The sequence below is a fragment of the Populus trichocarpa genome, chromosome 6 (genome assembly GCF_000002775.5).
Source record: "Populus trichocarpa isolate Nisqually-1 chromosome 6, P.trichocarpa_v4.1, whole genome shotgun sequence".
Classification (NCBI taxonomy): domain Eukaryota; kingdom Viridiplantae; phylum Streptophyta; class Magnoliopsida; order Malpighiales; family Salicaceae; genus Populus; species Populus trichocarpa.
In genome coordinates, this window is record NC_037290.2 from 346,780 (window position 1) to 362,627 (window position 15,848).

Below are 15,848 nucleotides of genomic sequence, written 5' to 3' on the forward strand. Positions count from 1 at the left end.
AGCATAGTGGGACAATCACATGCTTTGAATGGACGAGAAAGAAGTACAGGCCTAGGCCTAGGTCACACAGATACTTTTAGGCCTGCCTGCATGTCACAGACCAATGAACAAACAACCACTGCCCCCCACAAATGGAGAAATCCAAGCTGTGGATGCCAATGGAGTCATAATACCACCTGCCACGCAGGGGAAATTCAAGCCACAAACTAAGTTTAAGTACAACTTAGATGCCCACATATAGTCAGTGGCATCTCTTATAAACCTTTTCATTTTTTTTTATTAACTTGAATATCAGACCAGCTTGCGCCTACAGGTGTAGGCCTGAAGTTAACAATGCCTGAAGTTAACAATGTAAATTTTCAGTGACCATGGTATAAGCAACCATCAAAACTTAGACTATACCTTTCCATTTTTAGCTAAGCTCTAAGTTGCATCAGCTGTACTCTTGCCTAACATTATTATCACAACAGACTTCTGCATAACATTAGCAAAGTTTACGAGAGAAGCCAAGGCAGTGCAGCTGTGTATCATCCACACAAGAACTATCATATCGCTACAGAAGAAATGGCAAGAAGAATAGATTGATACAAAACAAGTAGACAAATATGCAGTTAATCTATCACTTCCATGGGTGCCCAAAATCAAAATAAAGGTTCTCAATTCCTCCTGACATACAACACTATCCCCAACTGTAACTATACAAGAGACCTATCAATTTACCAATCCAGGTGGTTAGAAAACATGCACTAGGACTACAATCAATGAACAAAAGCCACCATCCTATCATCTACCATAGTCCTGGGAACTAACATTAACATTACTAACTTCGCATGGAGAAGGCCTAAGGTTATTTTACATTCATCTGTGCAAAGGCAACCACTTGAGATGTTTTATTAGTGTGTTTACATTGATGAATGGCTTTCAACTTCTTTGATTCTGCACCAGCTTACACCAACTAAACCGAGGGCACGAAATCTAAAGCTTTGAGAACTTCCTGGAGATTCATCAACTTCTTTGATAAATGACTTTCAACGTCTTGATGCTGTATTCCCTGTTTTATGCATCCACTTGCTCTGCATTTAACAAGAGTGAACTTAAAATCTTAATATAGCACAATATTATGACAAATTTTATTGTACTCCAAGAGTAACTATAGTTACACTTTAGGATAGAGATAGAAACAAGGAGAGAGAGAACTAAATTATTTTGAGCTCAGGTGAAAATATTCTTTATCACTTTTGGTGGAACCGATTGTGATTCTCTCTCTCTTCTTGTATCTATCTCTCCCCTTAAAGGAACACACAGAGTAACTATTCGCAGCTACTCTTGGAGTCATAGAATTTCTCCAATATTATAATGCATAAACTAAAGAGAGGGTTAGATGCAAGTACAAGAGGTTCATCATCAGAGATGTCAGCATCTTCAGCATTTGATGATTTCTTACTAAGCTTCTTTGGCTTTCTGCTAGGTTTCCTGATGTCTACATCTTGATTCCCTTCAGAATCTGATTTTTCTTTATTAGCTTCCACTCCCAAGGCTTCACTTGATTCATCTACTTCTTTCTCTTCTGAATGGGATTCCTCTCCGTCATCACCTTTTTTATCATCTTGCGGTGTGCTTTCCATATCTTCAGAAACTTCAGCTTCAAAATTGGATTTCTCTTCTCCATCAGATTCCTCAGAATTATTTGACCTTTCCTCTGTGTCTTCCAAGTGTTTACCTTTGGAAATTGACACCACTTCCTTGTCAGATTCCTCCACATCTGTCATGCCCTGGGACACCTTTTCAGCATGATCCCCTTTAGGATCATCTGAAAGAGTATGAAACGAATATGAAGAATCAGTCTGAAAACAAATGAATTCTCTACATACTGGCAATGCAAGATTAAGCATCAATAGTATATAACAAACAAATCAGTTTGAAAAGTATGAAAAAACTTCACCTAATTTGAGTTTATCTCCTTCAGATGCCACGGCATGTTCAGGGCTTGATACATCAGAATCCACTTTGTCCTTCGGCTCTTTATACACACGCTTTGAGTTTTTTGTTGGAGTTCTTTTCTTTTTAACACTAGAAAACAAATATCAATCTATTTTATAGTGCTTGTATGGGAAAAAAAAAACACAAACAAGCAAGCAACTACATCAATGATTAAAAATCTCCAACTCACATTGTCACTGACTTCTTATTCTGACTTAAACTACTCGGACTTCTATTTTTTGGTGCAGGTGACCTGTAAAACGGTTGAAGGGAAAAGGCTTTTCATAAATCAAACATGTAGAGAAATATACCAGCATTGGATAACGCCATAACAAAATCAAGGTGCCAGAAAACAGAACACCGCATCAAACTAATGAAGGTAATACTTACATGTCCTTGGAAGGGGTGCGCTTAAATGAAATTGATTTCTGAAATGGTGCAGAGGAAAAAGTAAGTCACTGCGTTCTTGAAAAAGGTAAAGTTGATTTAGCTTAAGAAAAGAATGCTGAAGAATAGACTAGGACCTTTGTGCGCTTGGGGCCATTGTCAGCGAGCTCCCAGCGCTCTTTATCCAAACGGAGTACTTCTATATCTCCATCATCATATAATATCTATATTGGGTCACCAAAATTATGCACAAATGAGAAATAAATTAAATAGGTCAAGTAGTCCTGAAATTTGAGAAAGATTGAGTGATGAACAATACCACATGTTTCCTTTTCAAAGGATCATAAGACTTGATGGTGCCTCCATAAAACCTGTCAATTAGCAAGTAAGTTTGGGGTTACATCAAGAAAGGTTTTGAATTTTAATATCTACCAGAACCCCAATTCTCCCCTTACTATGTATACACAATGGTGCATCTGCATATTGAGCACCACCACCCAGAAAAAAAAATACAGCAGAGTGGAGTATCTTTAAATGAAGGAACAATATAAGAAATGTTAAATACTCACTTCTTATCCATGGGCCACCAAACTTTTATTCTGTAACCAATAATATCCTCGATATCAATGCCACTTTTCTTTGTTGGGCACTGAAAAATAATAAAAGTTGAGGGAGGGCATATAATAATATGTTAGCAGGGAAACTATACAGTTCTATAATGAGTGAATAAGAAATCGGAGAAAAATAAATAAAAAGATAACCGTATTGAACGAATGTAGCACCAACTCTTGCAAATTCATAACAAGGTAATTTTCGGCATATTCCAGCGTAAATTTTAAAGGAAACAGGAAGAATATTTGACTACTAATAACAGGTCAAAACAACTTAATTGGGCAAGTAAATGTTATTATAGCTAAGAAGGTAGACAGAAAAGAGGTGATTACATCCAGCAATGAATGGCTTTAAGAGGATAATAGTAAAATTTAGGATTATATACAGTATCCAATCCATAGTTTAAAAACTAGATTAGCATCACTACTAGATAGATGGCCCACGCTTCGCCGCGAGCCGGATCAATTTTTTTGTAACATAAAAAAACAATGCTCAAGTGTTGTTATTGTATTTTAAAGAACAGCAAAAAAAAAAATCATGACCCTACATCATCGAAAGAGAACTAAAAAATAATAATCGTCAATCCTCATGAATCAAAATGCAGAAGGATGAAATCAAGAAAAAAGAATCAAAGAAAAAAAAGTACTAAAAAACAAAGCACCAGTAAAACAAGTGAGGTTGTCAAAACCGGCAAGTAGGATTATCCAATAGAAAGCAAAACAGAGAAAAAAAAAGTTTGATTTTAAAAAGAATCAAAATTTGAAGGACAAAATAAAAAAGAATAAAAAAATGACTTCAAAGAAACCTGGGCCACCAGGATAAACCTCTCATCTATATCATGAAATAGAGATAACTTGATTGAAAAGAAAACCGAAGAAAATAACGAAGCTCCTTTTTAAAACGAACAACTTCAAAGGATCTAATCGGGAAAGAAAATAAGATCAACCCGTGTAAACTTTTCAAACCTATGACCCTAGGTACTAACTAAATTGGAAGCATCGCATCTAGAAAGCAACTATCTTAAAACTTGGCTTGACTCGACGGGTTGACCCGTGACCCTCAGCTTAGACTGGGTCGAGTTTCAAAAGAAATTGAGGGAGAATTAATTAAGTGAAAGACGGTCAAAAACCTAGGCTGACCCATGGTTAGGTTACCCGGGGAAAATCTAGTCAACTCGTTGACTATTTTCCTTTCTTTTTTTTTCAAAATGGTATCATTTTGATTTTTTTATAAAACAAAAGGATTTGATTGACTTAAGTTAACTCGAATAAACAATTATGAGTAGGGCCTATAAACAATGGGAAAAACCTAGGAGACCAAATCCCAATAAATAAAATGTCAAATGATGAAATAAAAAAACAAATTGAAGGATAAAGAAATAGCAATTAAGAGAATAAAGACTTCATTTGAAAAACAAAAATTATGAGGACAAACAAAAATTTTGAATTGAAGGGCAAAATAAAAAAAAAATTAACAAATGAATCCAAAACAAAGAATACTAATTTCCAACGAGCTCAATGATGATGGATGAGATTTAAAAAAATTATTGAAGCTAACCCGGCCCAACCTTCAGAACTTGTGACACTGATCATGATGCCAAATCACAACATGAAAGCCAAACCCGAAAAAATAACAACGTTAAATTTCTAACAACCAAAATAATTAGGGATAAACTTGAAAAGAAAAGAAGTGATTCAAAAAAAGTAGATTTAAAAAGAAAGAGAACCAAATTTATCACAAAAATAAAACAAAACCAAATCATAAGGGATGAAATTGAAAAACAATTTCAATCAAGAAAATGATAAGAACAACTACAAATAACAATCAAAAGAATGAGAACCATATTTGATATAAAAATAAAATGTTAAGGAATGAAATTCAAAGACAAATTAATTTAATAAGGGATTCAAGACCAAATACATCACAATTAAAAAAATGAGTACTATATCTAATATAAAAATCAAGTGTAAAGGGTTGAATTTGAAAAAAAAAAAAAAAACTTGATAAATTATTCAAGACCAAATACATTGCAATTAAAAGAATGGGGGCCAAATTTGATATAAAAATCAAGTGTGAAGGGATGAAATTGAAAAAACAAATTAACTTAATAAATAATTCAAGGCCAAATGCATTGTAATCAAAAGAATGAGGATCTAATTTGACTTAACAAACAAACAGACTTTCTTATTTTTTAGCAATGGCCAGCACGGTTTTCTAAAAGAAGTGGAGAAAAAGGGAGGGAGGGAAAAACCCTGGCCGGAACTCCTCTGCGTGCCGTCTCGGCACACATGCCTCACCCCCGTGATGGGGGTGGTGAGGCACATTGAACGCTGCCTTGGAAGGCGGCATTCGGTGCCGTTTAGTCGCCGCACGCGCCATCCGAAGGGCACGGCAACGCTCACTTGTTGGCGCATGCCAAGCACGTGACAGTCATTTTTTAATATAAATAGTAATATATATATCCAATCACCCTAATTGAGATTTACAACAAAACCATATGAAAAAGACGAAAACACCCTTGCATGCAGCCTTAGTTTTTTTTAAACCCAGGGGTAGTTATGTAGTTTTACTATTCAAATAAAGAAAAAGACAGAGAAGTCCCTCAATACATGTATATTTTTTTCCCTCCTAAGGGAATGGTCGTAACTTGACAATTTGTTTTTTTTTCTTAAAGACAAGAACCCCACCCAAAGATTTAAATTTTGTGCCTTAAAGGGCAAATTAGTATTTATATTGTAGCAAAAAAACTGAACGGATCATTTTGTCCCCAATTAATTTTTCAACGGCAATGCATCCCATGGAAAAGACAATCTTACCCCCAATTGCATGCTTAGTTTTTTTAGCAAGGGCAAATTCATTTTTATACTATTCCAATGCACAGTAATCCGTGTCTTGGTGAACAGTAAAAGAATGAGAGCTTTTAGTTTTTTTTGTAATGTTATGCAGAAGCTGTAAGACATAAATCAGTTCCATACATAATATAACCACATTTAATTGGAAATCAAGATGTTATAAACCAAATGGAGGTGAAGATGCTAACCTTGGCCAACCCTGCTACACTTCTTCTTTTCCGCTTCTTCATAGAACTAGTCAAAGACTGAGGACTATTTGTTGTATTGATCTTATCAGTCTCCATTAGCATACCAGGCTGCTGTAGCAGAAGTAACAAGGAAGAAGATATCCAGAGAATGAATGACCACTAAGAAGTAATTAGCATGTACCTTTGAAAGTTTACTAACGGGGAGAAAAGCTTACCACCGGAATATCATCATCAGATTCTCCAACTTCATTTTCCCTGCCATTGTCACCCAACTCAGAGTTTTTTCCTTTGAGTTTGGATGTGACATTTTTCTTCTTTTGAATGCTATATACCAACAATTCAGATCCAGTGCGCTCAGCTTTGAGTTTTTTTCCCTTCAAATCAGGGCTTGAATCATCCTCTGGAGCTCTTGAAGGAGCCATTAAAGAACTTCGGGGCAATCTAGAAGCACTATGAGCAGATAATGATCTTCGGCGTTTGGGTACAGGCACAGGTGTCACAGTAATGTTTCCTTTTTTCACTTTTTGATGCTCTGATTCTGACTTTGTCTTCTCACTTGGATCTTTATGTCCATTGCTTGACTCAAATTTATTAGATAGCCCCAGATTATCCAAATTTATCTCCCTGACCATCTTCAAGATATCAACATCATTTTCAGCATCTTTTGCTTTAGCCAATGAAGAGCTGTTCTTTTTAGTTTTTCCACCTTTATTTCCCTGGGATTTTAATTGCTTGATCATTTTCCCAAGAGGCACTTCATTAGCTTCTCTTTCACTGTCATTTACATCCTCATCCCTGGCAGCATGTGAACTAGCCTGATATGATAAAAAAGGACTGCTATAAGTTGCTGAAAGATGCAAATGCTACCAAAGACTCGCTAAATATTTACTGCATAGCTGAAGATACTTATAAGCAGTAGAACTTACATTTCCATCAGTTTCGAACTTAAGTGATTCAAAGTGAGTCAAGACACTTTCATCAGCCAACCACACTTTCCCTTCATTTGCCTATGAAAAAGCACACAGCAGCATTGATAGAGCAGATAATTGAGTATTGGTAGGGATGATACTAAACTAAATAATATCCAAGTGAAGTGGAAAAGGTCACACTAAGATGGCACCAACAAAGTTTTGTAAAGCATACCAGAGCTTCTTCGCCTTCTTTATATTCATATGTTTTGTAAAGCATTGGAGGCAAAGAAACTGATGGAAGCAAGCTTTCATCCTCCTTTTGAACCAAGCGCTTGATTATTGACAGCCCAAGTACAGAGATAGCATGTGAATTCTGTAAATGTTAAAATTAACCAGTATAAGATCAGCATTTTGCTTTTGTTGAACTTCAAGTTGATTTTTATATTTTCTCGTGGATAGTGTTTTTTGTTTAAGCCACATGATTTTATGCATAAAGTAAACACTAAATACAAGCTCAGGCATTTTTCCCCAACCTTCGACTTCTCTCGATCAACTACATCTTCCGAGCACTTAATATTCTGAAAGATGGAAGCTATTAGAGAGTTAGTCTCTTTGTCTTTGTCATTGTCTTTCTCCTTCTCCTTCTCCTCTTTGTCCTTCTCCTTCTCCTTCTCCTTCTCCTTCTCCTTCTCCTTTTCCTTCTCCTTGTCGGTACCAGCTTCTAACTTGACACCTTCATCTTTATGAACTAGCATAGAAACGATCAAGTATAATTGCCTGAAAAATAGGGTGGAACAAATGTTATTCCCTCTCTGTTTTCTGGCTTTCTCAATAAAATCTTGGTAGCCTTTATTAATGAAACATCATATCAGATACCCTAAGAAAGCACATATAAGACAACAACATGTACAATTATATGTACCGGTATATTGGTTCAAATGCTTTAACATCCTTGCACTCATTTACATTCGGACATGATTGATGAGCAAGAGCGTGGACCAAATAGGGGATAATGTATTCAGGATAAACTGCCGAGGGATTTGCATCACTTTGCACAGAGACTTGTCGTGTCCTAGCTTGCTGGTGCATCTGAATAATATCAGCAAGATTCTGCTTCTCCTACCATTCCAAGTGAAATACAAAAACAGACAACAAAACTTCAGAATTTTATCAAGCCAGCAGGTATGGTACCAGTTAATTTGACCATGGATAATAATTGCTTTAAGAAATCAAGTACAGTAGAAATACCTCTTCAAAATCAAGGGACTTGGATCCTGTGGTATTAAATAAGAAGGCACAAGCATACTTTGTATCCAGAACTCGGTCCTTGATGTATTGATGAACTTTAATCAGAAACAGCTTCCTAGCTTGGGGGAAAGCAATCTACTAGACCAAAAAGAAAGAAGCGGGCAAGGAGGGCATTACTAACAGCAAAAATCATTTAATTACAACTATCCTGGAAATTTCAAAAGACTCCACCTCTGGTGTCCTCAAAGTTAAGTGGAAGAGATCAACAGGTATCTTTTGATCCCAATGCTTTGACAAACGAAGAACTGCCTTAGCAGAAGCAAACCTCAAGTGGGCCTTATCAACTGAACTGTATGATAAGAAGAAAAAAATGCATAAGGAATTGCAAACATAATAAACTTAAGGGGGGGGGGGGAAACAACAGTTCATATATAAACTAATAAAAATAATACCTTGATTCAATATCTTTCGATATCTCTCCAAACAGAAGTATGTTTCTAAGGATTTCCAGAAGGCCGTCAATACCACGACGGAGTTGTACATCTTTAACTGGCAAGTAGCTCTTGACCAATGTCTTGAGTCCATAAACCTGCAGGCAATTTTTTAGTACAATCCAATTGTAAAGTTGTCAAGGTAATAATATATATTCTAAAAATTTTCATGAAAAGACAGTGTAATCTGTATACAGACCATATTATCAAGTAAAATAATGATATGCAGGCCATTAATTTAACCTTCAAAAGTTGACAGGAGAAATCCAACTACCTTCAACAAACATAGTTCACTTCTGTCATCCCAGCATGCTTTTGTATTATCTTCTGGTTTCTGCAACATTAAAGCACTCTGATGAGACTAATTATTATGAAGTCATGTCAAATCATGGCACAAGTTAGGGATTTGCAAAAGCATACACTACTGCGTTCTAGAATTTTGCTCTTAATGAATTCTTCAATTTCATTTTCTCTAGTTTCAAAAACTGGCATTGCAGTCTGTGCAATGCATCCCAGAGATTGTAGTACAGCAGGCAAATGTGTCTTCTCCTCCAGCATGTCCACGAGTCTCTGCAAATTGAAAAAGAAATATCATGCTGATATTAACATAAATACGGAGCATTCCCAAGCTCTAATGATAATGCAAACAAACACAACACAAAGATAAAAATGGAACCTTGTACAAAACAGAGAGGGACTTGAGCCCATCATCCTTTGTTATTGCTGCTAGGGCATGCACAGCATACTTGGCCTGCCTTCGGCTACCCTCTAAGCAAAGCCTCTCCAACATAAGGTCAATTGAACTGCAGGGAAGTAATAAGAAGGGTATAAGCATGAACATAGAAGGATGGCTCTAAATGTCAATAATTTCATGCACTGCACCTTGATGACTCTGCTAGTTGTTCTCGGATCGTACCACCAGCCTTTGCCAAAACATGCAAAGCACCTTCTTTTATTATTTCATTGTCATCTTTCAAAAAATTTATAAGCTCTTCCCCGGACCCACCAAGCAGCAATGGACTGAAGCGTGCAAGAATCTGAAAATTCATATAAAAATAAATATATGAATGGCATTGATTTGTTCAAAGCAAAATAGTCAAAATATTAACAAAAAAAAAAAAAACAAAGAAAATTCAGATGAGATTGCTAAACAAATAGAAGGCTTCAGCGCTGCAATAGTACAAGCAACCATACTAAAGAAAAAGATCATTGTATGGTGTAATTATGACCACGCAAAAGTATGTGAATGAGGGGATGCAATTACAACAAAGCAATAGAGATCATAAAAATGCCTGACAAGTACAAGTGCGCAAGCATAACGACATGGTTGATAAAAAAGCTCATCACCAGATCAAAAAGATGTATCATTGACATGTTCTTACCACCAGTAAATCCAAACAAGATTTTGTAAAATTCATATTTCCAGCTGAATTATGTTTGTTGACATCCAAAATGATTTCTTTCACATGCTCCTTGTTGACAAGTAAATAAGAACACTTCATGGAAAGACTGCTCAAAAAATCATGGAGTCGGTGTTTCTCGCCAAGTATTTTAAGTAAATCATCCTGCAAGATAAGGGAATTTCTTTATTGAGGAAATTTTCCAAGGAAAAAAGGCAAAGAAAAATGCAAATACAGCTTCATCAACTATCAACTAAGAATCTTTTAAAAAATACATAAATAATAATAATGATAATTAAGAAAAGCAAGGCCATTCTTAATTTAGTCAACTCGATAGGTCCTCCATGGATTGGACTACAGTTCATAACATTTGCAACTAACAGTGAATTGTCAGATTACAAATCAGATACGAACCAAAACATATTGAGAAAGTTTTTGCAGCGATTTATTATCATATCACTTACCCGGCCAGTGCAAGCTTGATGGAAGCTGGTATTTGGATCCAGTAGATTTGTTAAAATCTTCCAGATATTGACATCTTTCAATTGATCAAGTATCTGAAAATTCTCCTCAGTCTTGGCAGGCTCTGCAAAGGAGCGAGACATAATCCGAAAGCAGAACAGAATCTTTTTTTGGATCTCAGGAGTATCTCCATCCTGTATTTGAATGAGAACCAATTGCTGTGATTTTCATTTTCTTAATTCAATCTCTTTCCTGAATATGAATAATGTAACATCCAAGATTTACAAACCTGACGCATCTGCCTAAGTGATAGATACCTCAGAATCTCTTGCTGTAACCTGCAATCCAAGAGGAAATCCCCTGAAAATCAGTGCACAATCCATCAAATAAACACAGATTTACAAAATTTCAGCTTGAGTTGCCTGCTGTCAAAATCTAGCAATTTCAACATACCTTTGCTTCTGCTCCAGGATCTTCTCAAGAGCTTTCACCTCAACTTTGTCTAATACAGAGAAGACACTTACCCAATGTTTACTTCTATCTTCTGCTGCACATTCAGTTGGAAACAGAGACCCACAAAGAACAAATTCAATTGTATCTGATCTGCAGAGCAGATTAATGTGTTAGAAACATGTTTAAACAGATACTTGGTTGTGAAGGAGATACCAAGAAAGCTTCGTAGCATCAGATAAAGTTGCAATTTTGCTGAAAAAACAACTAGTTATTTATATTAGTGTAGACAAGCAGTCCAAGATAAGCACAGCTCATGAAGACACCAAAGGAGGGACCTGACCTTCAATAGTGCAGATGAAAGGGGAAATGGATGATTGTGTGTGTTTGTGTGTGTGTGGGGGAACATATATATTATATAGGTACATATATCCAGCTTACTACAAAAGCCAAGAAGTCTTGCCTGAAATCCTTGTCATACAAACATCTCAAAATCCTTCCAGGAATCCAATCAAATTCACCAGGATTGACTGATCCATCAGAGGACTTTACACAATAAACCCTGAATATCTCAGCCAGTCTCTCCATAGTATATCTTTTAACAAGTTGCTGGAAATTCCAAATGAAAAGAAATCCACACATCAGAACACTATACATAATGACTAGTATACAGTTAAGAAATAATTTGGAAACAGAGAAATATAGAAGTCATGACACACAGATTTATCTCGAAGACGCTCTGCCACTAGTTTTATAGTTTCAACAGGGACAGAATTCAAGGTATGACATGCTACATCACAGAGTACATCAACGACTTGCTTTCGAACATTTTCATCATAGTCCAACAGTCGGTCACAAAGGGCAGCTGAAAACATTGAACCAAGTCAAAATCAACTAGGCATCATATATATAAACTAGTAAAGCCACTCAACAGACTTACAGATGATTTGAGCTGCCTCAGCTCGAAAAGGATTTGACAAAAGACAGCTTTTGACACGTTCAAGGACACACATCCGAACAGCAACTACTCTATCAGTCAATCTTTTCAAAAACTCAGAAAAGATAGACTGAAATGTTTCTGTGATGGCAGACCCAGGCAAAGCAAATAGATCCCCAACCAACCCCACTGCTTTTAAACGAGTGTCTAGCTGGTCAGTCTGCAGATGTTGAACCTCATGTATTAAGAAACTACTCGCCAAATTTCAAACAATAGTAAGCTTATACTATATTAGTATTTACCAGCAGCTCTCCTGTGAGGTATGGAATGGCTCCTGATAGGATCTGAGGAGCGCAACGGTAAATATCATATATAACTTCATGGTAGTCGATTTTACAATTTTCCAACCTGCTATCTTCTGACATTGATGATATGAGGAACTGCTTTATCCCAGCTTCAAGTTTTCCAGCACAATGCTCTATGACATTCAAGGCAAGTTTCCTCCCTGCCATCGAGATATCCTGGAATCACAAGTTCTACAGACTGAGTTCTCTTTAAGGCAATATGATAAGAAATACTAAGCATTCAAGTAGTAGAGTAAAATGTCCATGGTAACCACAGAGAACACATACACCAACAAAGAGTAGGGATGCTTACATTTCTGTTACGACCTAATACAGATAAGATAATAAGTAGAAGATCCTCTCGGACATCCTCACTTTCTTCTATGAGAACAACCACTATTGTTTCCATTGAAGATAATACACTTTCTTGATGATCATCACTGCACGTGTGAAAATTTTCAGATCAATATCTATTAAACCCAGTTAACAAAACCCTTCAATTTAGGAAAACAATCGTGAATAAAAAGGTTTGGGCAAGGCTGGGTGGGGGGGGGGGGGGCAACATCTGCCCCCCCATGTGTTGTTAAGACACAAAAGTCAACCATAACACTTGCAATACAATAATCCAAGTAGAAATCATTTTATGGATTTAATAAAAAAGACAACAATTTTTAGAATAACTAATATAAGCAGATACAACGTGTCGCTTGCTTAACAAGCAACATAGAGAGACAGGTATATGAACTTTCTACTAGAACCTTGTAATACAAATTAATAAAAGAATCTAGTTATCATTTACAGTTCATTGATCATCTCAATGTACACTCCAGTGACTGATGAAACATCCCTCCCCCTCCCAAAAAATTACAGATAAGAATAATGAAAAGGAATTATAAACTGCTTGTCTGAAATTTAGTTGCATGAACAGTGATCTAAAGTTGTTACATGTATATGAGAAAGGTGAAGTGCGAAACAAAAGAATATGGCTTCAAAACTTCAGCAGCAAATATGAACTATCTTTGTGTGTCAATTAGAAGAGAATTTGAAGATTAAGAAGAGTCGGATAGAAGCACTTATAAATGTAAACCCTTTATTCTGTCTCAGAAAACATAAAAAAAAAAAATGGAAGAAAAAAAAAACACACCTGGCGACAGTAAAAAATGTACTGCACATCTTATTCACCAGATCATTACATTCGAGATCCAGCATCACAACACATGACCGATATTTGGCAAGAGTCTCCAAAATAACAACTCTCCTTCCAAATGATGGACTGCCAGTATCACTTAACCCACTGAAAGTGCCTACGATCAAGTGGAAAATATCCTGCACATAGATACACACCATCAAGATTGGATTAAAATTTCAAACTTTTATGATTAGTAATAAAGTGAATCAACCAATTCCATTAATTAATTGAGCTGGTAAAGCATACAAACCTTTAAAACTTCATCACTGTATGGAGCTTCAGGTGCAGTAATCCGGGTTATCTCGCAAATACAGGTTGCAACTAGAAGCTTAACATCCCTATCTTGATGCTTCAACAAATCTGGCTTTACAATTGCATCAAGAAACGGCTGCGTTGACTCTGACACTGAAACCAGCGGTGATTGGTCCATCTCAGAAAGACAAGCAGCAGCTTGCTGCAGGTAAATCCATAAAGTAAATATTTTCAGCAACATTACTATAAAAACAAGAACCCTAAGATTGTACACTGTTGCATTTATGAATAGAAAAAAACTCAACACAGTTGCCTAAAACTCAAAATCATTAATAGATTTCAAACACAAACCAAGGTCGAATACATTTGAAAATTCCTAATATACATTAGCTTAGAGGTCAAGAGCAACATGCACCAGCACAAATTCAATACCTAATTCAGTTTCTTTTTCCTCTCTTTTTTGATAGGCAAAAGAAAAACAATATCAGGGCACCCTAATTCAACCAGTATAATCAAAAGCTTGGATCAAAGCCACACGTTTTAATCTCGAAAGATTTAACACACAAACAAAGTGAAAGTTAGAATGACAGCTCTTGCAAACAATGTGAAAGTTAGAATGGCAATTCTTTCATATTTGACATGTTAATTTGAGTAGCCCCTAAAACTTTCACCCATCTAAACTTCACAATCTACTTGGCTTCCAATTTTTCTTTGCCATCCTTTTATGTTTCACTAAGCATCCACTTTCCTCGGCTTAGGTCAGAAATTCAGCCCTAGAATCAAAACCAAATCCTCAAGAGCTCAACAGAATACACTTTAGAACCAAAAAAGGCAAATTTAACAAGTGACCAGACGAAGTTTTTCACGAGCTGCCAACCCTTTTGAAAGGGTGGCACTGCTAACCCTAATTCAAACAAACTCCCTCAACTATAACTCGAAACAAACAAAAAGGTTCACTAAAACAATCTACGTTATTCTACAACTTGACTAGCTTAACCTAAAAAAAGTTCCAACCTTTAAGCCCTTCTTACAAACAATTTTTCCCATGCAACAAACCCCTAATGCAAGAAATTCAGCTTAAACCAACCAAATTTCACTTCTTTTCATTCCCTTTCTAGGTTTTTCTCAGCAACCAAACAAAGAGTAGATTTTTGCTCAAATTCAAAAAATGGGGTTACCTTTAACAGCTTAATAACACCATCTTTAGTAGAAGGAAGTGTTTCCAGCTTGGATCCCACCTCCTTTAACTTCTCTTCAAGCTTCTTTTCCTCTTCCATTCTTTTTCACTCTTGAAAAGAAACACGTGGTCGTTTTCTAATTTCCAAGATTCAGTTTTTCAGACAAAACTAAATTACTGGTCCCCCGCTCTCTCTATCACACGCATGTCGAAAGGGTTAAAGGATTCGTGGTTCTTTTTTGTGTGTTTAAAGCTTTCTTCTATTTTTGAGGGGGGGGTCTTGATTTTGTGTTCGTTTTTCGAACAAGAAGGCGAAATGAACTCAAAATGTAAGTGAAATCACATAAATTTCTTCTGCCTTGTATATATCCATCAACATATCTAAGTCCTTCGCAGTCGCGTACGTGCGGATTCTTCCTTTTCTTCTTTTGCTGCGATGCCCCTTTGCTTTATCTTATTTAACTATTTCTTTCCTTTAGGTAATTCTATCGTTTACATTTGTGTATGGACTGAAAATCATGTGTAGTCCTTCTGCTTCTCATATCCGGTCAAATGAAACCCTGCTATATGAATCAATACCTTGATAGCAAGACCTAAGATCCCATTCACATGAAGGCTCACTTTTCTAGTGCATTCTAAGATTTAGGGTTTAGATTGTGTCCATTAACAATGGTTGAAATCCAAATTAATTCTTGGATCACGATTAAAAAAAAATGAAAGTATATGATCATTAAACCAAATGTTGGAAGCCAAAAGATAACATTTAATTTTTAATTTTTAATTTTTATACAAGCTTAATAATAACAATAACATGGATATTTTTAAATAATAAACGAATAAATATATATTTTAGAAATTATCATATGTTGTGATTATAAATTATAATTACTTGGTTCATGCATATAGTTTTTACATGAAATGTAAATTATATCGTATCTGTTATTATTTATGAAAGAAAAATTAAATAA

General features: G+C 35.9%; 1 protein-coding gene across 2 annotated transcripts; it reads right to left on the minus strand.

Annotated features, from left to right (window-relative positions):
- Positions 1-596: 596 nt before the first annotated feature.
- LOC7463647 (sister chromatid cohesion protein PDS5 homolog A) lies at positions 597-15,233 on the minus strand. Of its 2 annotated transcripts, none has more exons than XM_052453696.1 (33): positions 14,882-15,233; positions 13,702-13,905; positions 13,407-13,588; positions 12,576-12,702; positions 12,221-12,439; positions 11,922-12,138; positions 11,701-11,846; positions 11,445-11,590; positions 10,985-11,134; positions 10,821-10,869; positions 10,534-10,725; positions 10,052-10,234; positions 9,552-9,706; positions 9,346-9,472; positions 9,090-9,239; positions 8,944-9,003; positions 8,631-8,767; positions 8,410-8,527; positions 8,179-8,313; positions 7,853-8,049; positions 7,464-7,707; positions 7,163-7,303; positions 6,946-7,026; positions 6,235-6,834; positions 6,020-6,127; positions 2,937-3,016; positions 2,687-2,738; positions 2,505-2,591; positions 2,371-2,408; positions 2,171-2,233; positions 1,943-2,070; positions 1,392-1,810; positions 597-1,073 (listed from the first exon to the last, which is right to left on the minus strand). In XM_052453696.1, exons 1-33 carry the CDS (start codon positions 14,978-14,980, stop codon positions 1,029-1,031), a joined length of 5,079 nt encoding a protein of 1,692 aa, XP_052309656.1. In that variant the 5' UTR covers positions 14,981-15,233; the 3' UTR covers positions 597-1,028. The 2 variants fall into 2 exon arrangements, with proteins under 2 accessions (XP_052309656.1, XP_052309655.1); XM_052453695.1 differs by having other exon boundaries at positions 6,020-6,130.
- Positions 15,234-15,848: the final 615 nt, after the last annotated feature.

Excerpts from the sequence above, each read along its gene's own strand:
- LOC7463647 (XM_052453695.1), bottom strand. The coding sequence starts at position 14,980 with ATGGAAGAGGAAAAGAAGCTTGAAGAGAAGTTAAAGGAGGTGGGATCC. Across the intron at positions 12,703-13,406 it reads ACATTTTTTACTGTCGCCAG|TGATGATCATCAAGAAAGTG; the intron begins GTGTGTTTTTTT and ends TCACACGTGCAG. Across the intron at positions 6,131-6,234 it reads CTGATGATGATATTCCGGTG|CAGCCTGGTATGCTAATGGA; the intron begins GTAAGCTTTTCT and ends CTTCTGCTACAG.